This window comes from Cherax quadricarinatus, chromosome 19 (genome assembly GCF_038502225.1).
Source record: "Cherax quadricarinatus isolate ZL_2023a chromosome 19, ASM3850222v1, whole genome shotgun sequence".
NCBI lineage: Eukaryota > Metazoa > Arthropoda > Malacostraca > Decapoda > Parastacidae > Cherax > Cherax quadricarinatus.
The window spans coordinates 37,366,500-37,376,740 of record NC_091310.1 but is presented as its reverse complement, the minus strand read 5'-3'; the positions used below and the strand labels follow the sequence as shown (position 1 = coordinate 37,376,740).

The 10,241-nt window shown below is 43.5% G+C and overlaps 1 protein-coding gene across 2 annotated transcripts in view; it reads right to left on the bottom strand.

Moving 5' to 3' along the window:
- Positions 1-7,812: 7,812 nt before the first annotated feature.
- LOC128688307 (cuticle protein AM1159-like) overlaps positions 7,813-10,241 on the bottom strand; it is a 3,009-nt gene continuing 580 nt past the window's right edge. Inside the window, exons 2-3 of one of the 2 annotated variants that reach the window (XM_053776070.1) lie at positions 9,413-9,609; positions 7,813-8,470 (exon numbers count right to left, since the gene is read on the bottom strand). In XM_053776070.1, the coding sequence (XP_053632045.1) occupies positions 8,299-8,470; positions 9,413-9,609 (369 nt within the window). In that variant the 3' untranslated portion in view covers positions 7,813-8,298. Of the gene's footprint in view, positions 8,471-9,412; positions 9,628-10,241 lie in introns of both variants that reach the window. The other variant, XM_053776069.1, reaches the window with a different exon arrangement.

Here is a 10,241-nt window from a genome sequence, read left to right as displayed (position 1 = left end):
GGGGATTTTCCTTCTTTTTGGGTCACCCTGCCTCTGTGGGAGACGGCCGACTTGTTGAATATATATATATAATATATATATATATATATATATATATATATATATATATATATATATATATATATATATATATATATATATATGAATTTTATTGGGAAATATACAGTTTCCTAAACATACTTGGAAAACTAGACAACAAAATATCTGCTTTTCAATTCATGCTTTTTAAGTGTGTGGGGAGGGAGACAGGTGTGGGAGAGATGGTTGTGGGAAGTGGGCGAGAACGAGGCTTAGGATGAGGAAGAGTGAGGTGGGAGGTGTGTAAGAGGATGGGGTTGTCGGTAATTAGACACAGGGTTGTGGGTGGGAAGAGACACAAGGGTGTAGATGGGGGAGAGATACAGGGTGGTGGGTGGGGAGAGACACAGAGTGGTGGGTGGGGAGAGACACAGGGTGGTGGGTTGGGAGAGACACAGGGTGGTGGGTGGGGAGAGACACAGGGTGGTGGGTGGGGAGAGACACAGGGTGGTGGGCGGGGAGAGACACAGGGTGGTGGGTGGGGGGAGACACAGGGTGGTGGGTGGGGAGAGACACAGGGTGGTGGGTGGGGAGAGACACAGGGTGGTGGGCGGGGAGAGACACATGGTGGTGGGTGGGGGGAGACACTTAGTGGTGGGTGGGGAGAGAGTTGAGAGGGCGTTGGCTGGAAGTTCCAGAGAAGGGTGGGTCGGAGGTAAGAAAGGAGAGGGAGACAGAGAAAAAGGGGAGCCAGGAGGGAGAAAGGGATCGAGGAAGAAAAGGTTAAAGAGGAGGATGAAGGAAGGGCTAGAACGGATGAAGGAAACGACGAAGAGTGCAATAGAGGAATGGAAGGTGAAACTGGAGTGAAGGAGAGAGAGAGAGAGAGAGAGAGAGAGAGAGAGAGAGAGAGAGAGAGAGAGAGAGAGAGAGAGAGAGAGAGAGAGAGAGAGAGAGAGAGAACAAGGGAGATAGAGACGGCAGGAAGGTGGAATACAGACAAGAGAGGGAATAACAGTTTCCTCTATTACTGTTGCTACCCCTGAATGGGTCACAATGTATATAATGTATATTACCTTTTCATATAATTTTATATTGCTTATATTTGCGGTAATAGCTAAATAGTAAATATATTACTTTATATTATTATTTGACTTAGTTACTTTTATTAGGTAGGATACAACATATATATATATATATATATATTATTCAGTGCTCATAATTCAAGTCTTGATTGTCTAGCTACTGTAATTATCGCTCATTGCTCGTTTCCCTGCCGGCTTCTCGATGTTGTTGGGCAGCAACTGTCCACGGAGCTATCACGTGATCGCTGGGGGTGTTCACACCTCGCCTGGAGTAGTCAGTCTGGGCAAGACTCTCTTGGTGGTTGGACGTATTCCTGAGAGGACGTGCCTAACTCTCCCTTATTGGCCCTTGTTGGAAGATCGTCTCTGTTGCTTTCTTGTTGTTGGTTCTGTAGAACTCTGTTCACAGAACATTGTCTAGACTTAGTGATTTTAGACGTTGTACTGAGGTTGTGTGTCGCATAGACACTCTGAGCAACTCAGGTCCTGAGCTGTAGCTTCTGATCTAATTTGTACTGGTATCTGTGTACTGACACAGTCGGGGATTTTCTTATGCTGAACTTAGATTCAGTAGTATGGGAGTTTTGTGACTTCTGTATAGGATCTGCAGATAGTCCCTACTTAGTGTCGTTATATTATCTCCTTGTTCCTGATTCTGTGTCGCAGTTGCTTGTTATATTGCTGTTCGGCTTATGAGTCATTTTATTGTTCAAGCAAGCTGTTCTGATTGCCAGGTGGTCAAGAAGTTGGTCGATGTGAGGACTTTGTCAGTCACTGGTTCAAGTCTAGTCGAGTCGTGAGACAGCGAACTACTTGGATCACACAAACTTATTTGTATATATATATATATATATATATATATATATATATATATATATATATATATATATATATATATATATATATATATATATATATATATATTATTAAATGTTAATGTACCAGACGGTACTTAAGACTTAAAAATGTGATATGTGCCGTCAGCACAATATTACTGTACTCGAGAGAAGTGATTATTATTATTTAGATTACTGTGATTAATTTAATTTAATTCGATAATATACTCCTAGACATCTTGATTTTTAATAAACATTAAATTTTAATTTCTCTAGTTAGTAGCCTACCAGTTGTAATCCTGAAGCACTAATAATTCTTATTGAATTCTAATGGATAATTGGACCAGGATACTGACTACTTGTTACGAAAACCCAGTAACAGGCTGGGTGCTAGAAGGGCAGTCCTTTCTAGCATTCACTGGAGATCTCTAAGCTCATTAGAAATCGCGTTTTTTGTAACAATTACCCTAAACCGCGATAGATGACCCATCAGTAAAATTGCAACATACCATCAGTACTCGTAGCTCAACAGAATCCTGGGTAACTCTTTGTGAACCCTAAAAATACTTCCGTTGCCTCCCGTCACGTTGCTTAACATGCAGTAGGCGCTGACGGGTTCACTCTGTTCCCCCTGTCATCATTCCTGACTCCCACTCCGGAAATTCCGATGGAGGGAGGTGGTGGGTGGAGGCAAGGTTATGTTGAGGGTGGCAGTGGTAGCTGTAGACAGACAGGTAGACACACACACACACACACACACACACACACACACACACACACACACACACACGCACAAATACACACACACACAAATACACACACACACACAAATACACACACACACACACACACACACACACACACACAAACACACACACACACACACACACACACACACACACACACACACACACATCAGAGACAGAAAAGAGGCACTAAACTATAGACCTGTGTCACTGACGTGTATAGTGTGCAAAGTTATGGAGAAGATTATCAGGAGGAGAGTGGTGGAGCACCTGGAACGGAACAAGAGTATAATCGCCAACCAGCATGGATTCATGGAAGGAAAATCCTGTGTCACAAACCTTCTGGAGTTTTATGATAAAGTAACAGAAGTAAGACACGAGAGAGAGGGGTGGGTTGATTGCATCTTCTTGGACTGCAAGAAGGCCTTTGACACAGTTCCTCACAAGAGATTAGTGCAGAAGCTAGAGGATCAGGCTCATATAACAGGAACGGCACTGCAATGGATCAGAGAATACCTGATAGGGAGGCAACAACGAGTCATGATACGTAATGATGTATCACAGTGGGCACCTGTGACGAGCGGGGTCCCACAGGGGTCGGTCCTAGGACCAGTGCTATTTTTGGTATATGTGAACGACATGATGACATGATGGAAGGGTTAGACTCAGAAGTGTCCCTGTTCGCAGACGATGTGAAGTTAATGAGGAAAATTAAATCAGATGAGGATCGGGCAGGACTTCGAAGAGACCTGGACAGACTGGACACCTGGTCCAGCAACTGGCTTCTCGAATTTAATCCCGCCAAATGCAAAGTCATGAAGATAGGGGAAGGGCACAGAAGACCGCAGACAGAGTATAGGCTAGGTGGCCAAAGACTGCAAACCTCGCTCAAGGAGAAAGATCTTGGAGTGAGTATAACACCGAGCATGTCTCCGGAAGCACACATCAACCATGTAACTGCTGCAGCATATGGGTGCCTGGCAAACCTCAGAACAGCGTTCCGATACCTTAATAAGGAATCGTTCAAGACACTATACACCGTTTACGTCAGGCCCATACTGGAGTATGCAGCACCTGTTTGGAACCCGCACTTGATAAAGCACGTCAAGAAACTAGAGAAAGTGCAAAGGTTTGCGACAAGGTTAGTTCCAGAGCTAAGGGGAATGTCTTATGAAGAAAGGTTAAGGGAAATCGGCCTGAGAACACTAGAGGACAGGAGGGCCAGGGGAGACATGATAATGACATATAAAATACTGCGCGGAATAGACAAGGTGGACAAAGACAGGATGTTCCAGGGAGGGGACACAGAAACAAGAGGTCACATTTGGAAGCTGAAGACACAAATGAGTCAGAGAGATATTAGGAAGTATTTCTTCAGTCATAGAGTTGTAAGGCAGTGGAATAGCCTAGAAAATGACGTAGTGGAGGCAGAAACCATACATAGTTTTAATACGAGGTATGATAAAGCTCATGGAGCGAGGAGAGAGAGAGGACCCAGTAGCAACCGGTGAAGAGGCGGGGCCAGGAGCTAAGACTCGACCCATGCAACCACAAATAGGTGAGTACATCAGGACGTATGTTAGAAGAGACGGCAGAGACACTATGCAGGCCAGTAACCTGCATTAGGATGTATGTTAGAAGAGACAGCAGAGACACTATGCAGGCCAGTAACCTGCATTAGGATGTATGTTAGAAGAGACGGCAGAGACACTATGCAGGCCAGTAACCTGCATCATGACAGATGTTAGAAGAAACGGCAGAGACACTATGCAGGCCAGTAACCTGCATCATGACATATGTTAGAAGAAACGGTAGAGGCACTATGCAGGCCAGTAACCTGCATCATGACATATGTTAGAAGAAACGGTAGAGACACTATGCAGGCCAGTAACCTGCATTAGGATGTATGTTAGAAGAGACAGCAGAGACACTATGCAGGCCAGTAACCTGCATCATGACATATGTTAGAAGAAACGGTAGAGACACTATGCAGGCCAGTAACCTGCATCATGACATATGTTAGAAGAAACGGTAGAGACACTATGCAGGCCAGTAACCTGCATCATGACATATGTTAGAAGAGACGGCAGAGACACTATGCAGGCCAGTAACCTGCATTAGGATGTATGTTAGAAGAGACGGTAGAGACACTATGCAGGCCAGTAACCTGCATCATGACATATGTTAGAAGAGACGGCAGAGACACTATGCAGGCCAGTAACCTGCATTAGGATGTATGTTAGAAGAGACGGTAGAGACACTATGCAGGCCAGTAACCTGCATCATGAAATATGTTAGAAGAGACGGCAGAGACACTATGCAGGCCAGTAACCTGCATCATGACATATGTTAGAAGAGACGGTAGAGACACTGCAGGCCAGTAACCTGCATCATGACATATGTTAGAAGAAACGGTAGAGACACTATGCAGGCCAGTAACCTGCATCATGACATATGTTAGAAGAAACGGTAGAGACACTGCAGGCCAGTAACCTGCATCATGACATATGTTAGAAGAGACGGCAGAGACACTATGCAGGCCAGTAACCTGCATCTACAAGCAAACACTGTACAGTAACAAACTGCCAGAAAACCGGAATAAAATAACAAATTCAAAAAACAATTTTCAGACAGCCAATATGAGCTAAATAGAACAGACCAACACCACTGACATGCATACCCTGCCAGGTGAGGAAGACGGTAATTACATACCCTGCCAGGTGAGGAAGACGGTAATTACATACCCTGCCAGGTGAGGAAGACGGTAACTACATACCCTGCCAGGTGAGGAAGACGGTAATTACATACCCTGCCAGGTGAGGAAGACGGTAATTACATACCCTGCCAGGTGAGGAAGACGGTAATTACATACCCTGCCAGGTGAGGAAGACGGTAATTACATACCCTGCCAGGTGAGGAAGACGGTAACTACATACCCTGCCAGGTGAGAAAGACGGTAACTACATACCCTGCCAGGTGAGGAAGACGGTAATTACATACCCTGCCAGGTGAGGAAGACGGTAATTAGGTACAAACCGTAACCGTAATCCCGTAATTCCTCTCCTCCTCCCTAGACAAGACTAATTAGGTTTAACACGGGTTCAGAGTGGAAAAAATATCCTACTTAACTCTGGTAATAAGATGAGGTTACCAGGATTTAACAGGATGAACTTCACGTTCCACATCTATCAAAAATAAAGATCTGACGCTGGTTTTTTCGAAGAAATGGAATTGATGCGTGATTGACAGGTTTAAGCGTCACTAAATGGTTTTACTTCCATTAAAACACCTGTCGTAGCAGTTGTTTGTTGGACACGAATCTTTGTGCTTTTGTTAACAAAAAAACACCTGTCTTTGTTACTTTGTTCAGTAACCGGTTTTGTGCTATTGTTGAATTTTCTGTTTTAGTCCTCTGTTCAACACCTGTTTTTTTGTGACATTGTTGTTCACTTGCCTTTGCATCTTTGTTAAACACCTGGCTTGGCACCTTCGTTAAACAACTGTATTTGTGCCTTAATGAAACATCTGTATTCAGGCCTTTGTTAAACACCTGTCGTTGTATCTTTATTAAATGCTTGTTTTTGTACCTTTAGTAAACACCTGTCTTTTTACCTTCGTTAGACGTCTTTGTGCTTCTTTAAACACCTGTCTTACAACATTTGTTTAACATTTGTCATTGTTCCTCTATTAAATACCTGTCCTTCACCTATCTCTGAACCTCATTTAAGCATATGATTTTGCTCATTTGTTAAACACCTGTCTTTGTTCACTTGTGAAACACCTGTCTTTGTTCACTTGTTAAACATCTTTGTCCATTTTTAAACATTCATTTTTGTTTATTTGTTAAATACCTGCCTTTGTTCTTAAACTTATCTTGTTCATGCTGTAAATTCCTCTCAGTATCTTGTATATCGTAATCATGTCACCTCTTGTCATTCTGTCTTCTAGTGTCGTCAGTTTTAGCTCCTTTAACCTCTCTTTATAGTTCTTACCCCTCAGCTGTAGGACTAGTCTTGTTGTAAACCTCTGTATTTTTTTTAGCTTCTTCACATGTTTTACAAGGTGTGGGTTCTATATTGGCGCTGCTTACTCCAAGAAGTGCCTGATACATAGTGTGTGTGTAGGGTCGTAAATGCATCCTTGTTCATGCCCTTGAAAGCTTCCCATAAATCTGCCGTTCTCACGCTTCCTGCAGTCGATATCTCATACCAGGTTGATGTGTGCCTCGGACGATTATTATGGTGATCATAACTAAGGTTGTGCAACGTAAATCCTTCCACCCTGTACTCCGTTTCTAGTTATCTTTGACCTTCCCCGATTTTCATAACTTAGCATTTTTTTCCTAGGGATAAATTCTAATAGTCACTTGTCAGATCAGTCCTGCAGTGCTTCCAGATCCATGTGTAGTCTCTTCTGGTCTATTTCTGCTTGTATTCGCCTCGTTAGTTTTGCGTCATCTGCGAAATGTGACAACTCTGTCTTGTTTTTCCTCTGTTATGTCATCCACACGTACAAGAAACAGTACTGATCCAAATACTGACCATTGTGAGAGTGTGGTTGACAGGGAGATGTGACAGTGTGGTTGACAGGGAGGTGTGACCGTTAATGTGTAGTTGACAGGGAGAGGGTCAAAGTCATTGTTGTATCTGGCAGAAATGTGTGACAGAAATGACAGACCATCACTGGGCAATGTACCTGGAACTGGAGGGAAAGTGGTGGATTACGGATGGGAGGGAGAGAGAGAGAGAGAGAGAGAGAGAGAGAGAGAGAGAGAGAGAGAGAGAGAGAGAGAGAGAGAGAGAGAGAGAGGCGTTGTGTGGAATGGAGGGTTTAGGGCTATAGAAAGAAAATAAGAAGAGAGGTAGGTGTACACCGGGATGGAGGATTCTGAATAAAATGGGTGGATGGTTGCAGGAGTGAAAGCATAGAGTGAGGAACTGTGTGGGAAGGAAGAGAAAGGGAGAGAGAAGGGGGGAGCTAGGGAGTGAGGGAGGGAGCATAGACTAAGTAGGAGAAAGTTAGCTAGGAACAGAGCACCTGTTCCTCTGACTTTTTTTTTTTTGTTTTGTTTTTTTTTGCTTTGTTTCACAACACATGGTGTCGAAAGGTCAGTAAAAACAATGTGAATCTAAAACTAAACGTTTATTTAAGATACATGCAATAACAGTGAACTGTGTCCATAGTTGTGTCATGGTGTGGCGCATGACACAACCAGGGAGAGAGCTGCTTGTGTGGAGGAACTTCAGTAACAAGAGGTGTAGCAGAGGAGCAGGCCGGGCTCAGAGGCCAACCTCTAAAGGTCATACTTCGAGGTCAAGCTCTGAGTTCAACCTTTATAGGTCGAGCTCTGAGATCAAGCTCTGAGGCCAGCCTCTGAGGTCAGCCTCTAAAGGTCAAGCTCTGAGGCCAATATCTAAGATCGACCTCAAAGGTCAACCTTCGAGGATAATCTCTGAGGTCAACCACTAGGTGAACCTCTTAGGTTAAATCTCTGAGTCAACCTCTGACGCCAACCTTAGAGATCAACCTCTGGGGTCAACCTCTGGGGTCAGTCTCTGGGGCCAACCTCTTAGATACACCACTGAGATCAACCTCTTAAGTTAATCCCTGGGCTTATTTCTCGAAGGTGATGCCTTGGGCTCGCTGTTCCTCTGCGATGCGGATCTGCTCTATGGCGTGGGGCGGAAGTGGGTGGGCCTTGGGCAACAGATCAGACTCTGGTCTGTAGCCATTCTCGTCAGCAACGTAGACGATGTAAGCGGGCGTGCCGTCAGGGAAAGTGAATCTGTAAGGAGACACCAAACATTCAGGCGGGGTTGAGACTTCCAAGACGACTGGGACAAAAAAAAAAATCAGGACTAGGTCTTGCGCTTCCCTTCGCAGGATGGATATGCACTAACGCTACCGTCCACTGGGTGGATATGCTCTTACGTTACCGTTCACAGGATGGATATGGTCCTACGCTACTGTCCACTTAACAAACATTCTCTAGCACTCCCTTCCACAAGATGGATATTCTCTTATCCCAATGTCAACAGGACAATAAACCAGCTATTTCGATGGCAAAATAAAACATGTCTTAGATGTTTGGGTTTACAATATCTGTGACATTTGAATTTATAGCATCTAAGAATTTTGTGTTTATGCAAAATGAGTTTATTATAACATGAAATATATATACATCGGGAGGGACTTATGCGGTATAATAAAATGAAGAGAGAAAAAAGATAGAGACGCGGAGGTACGGAAGATGGGAAGGAAGAGAATGAGAGGTAAGAAGTGATGAAGGTATCTATTGAATCGACTCTACCCTTTAACCTTTTGTTTACTAATGCATAGTCTATCAAGCTGTTCTTATTGCGCCTTATATCATACATCGTATTATTATCTAGCCCCTTATTTTACATTTATGTTTAAGAAAGTTTGATATCTTAACTATCGAGCTGTTTCTTATTATTAAGGAGGGAAGACAGCATTGAAGGTATTTTCGACACATTGAAACAATGTGCAGTTATCTCCAATATGCTGGAGAAGTTGGTTTAAGTATTCACAATGTTCGATCCAAAGAAAGACCTTTGATGTTAGGGTAATAAGAGATGGTATACAATATAAAGCTACCGAAACGGGTCAGAGAATAAACAGCATAACAGGATTTCACTGAGCAGTGTCAAGGAGAGATAGTGTACAGCGTAACATACTGTGGCACTGAGGTGTGTCCGTTCCTCACCTGATGGAGCCTTGCATGTTGCTCTGGCCCTCAGAGCCAGGGGTGCCAACTCGCTCCTCGTTGATCCCGTTGGAGGTTTCGAACTTAAAGTTGAAGTTGCCGTCGCCGTTGTCGTGGCGCTCGTCGACCAGGGTTACAGCGTCCTTGTCGGGGCGAGGGGCGGCGGCGACCACAGCGACCAAAAGGGCAAGCAAGAACTGCAACCGAGTAAGGAACTTCAGGTTAATTAATTTTGTGGCAGATTTATGGATTCATCCACTTCTTAGTGAACTGGGTGGCTAATTAGCTGAGAGATTCAGTTACTCAATTCTTACGTAGCTGATTAGCTAAGCGACTAGCTTATTCATTCACACCTTAACTGGTCGCTTGCCAGGCTACTTAACTAATTTGCTGAGTCAGTCATCAGATCAGTTACACGACAATGGTTTATCGCCAGTTAGTTCATTAAGGCAAAACATGCATAAGTGAACAAGTTGAGAAGAAACATTTCCAGAAGCACAGAGTCATGACGATCCAGTGACCCAGTGAACCGCAACAATCCCACCCATCTTTCAGGCTCCTCCACTTTCTGTAACTCCTCTTCTTAATCTTCCAAACGCACTGTCTTTGGTAAATATACTAAGTTTTATCAAACCTCAGTATACATTTATAGAACAGAATATATAGTAAATAAATTTATAAATACTCAAACGTTGTAAATACGCCCATTCACATAAAGAGATTCAGAACCTTTAAACCATCACCTCTCCCTAAGACTTTTATTCACGTGTTTGTAACTGAATATCTCGGTATATTTACATTGAAAGGTGTGTATCTCTTGGAAAATACA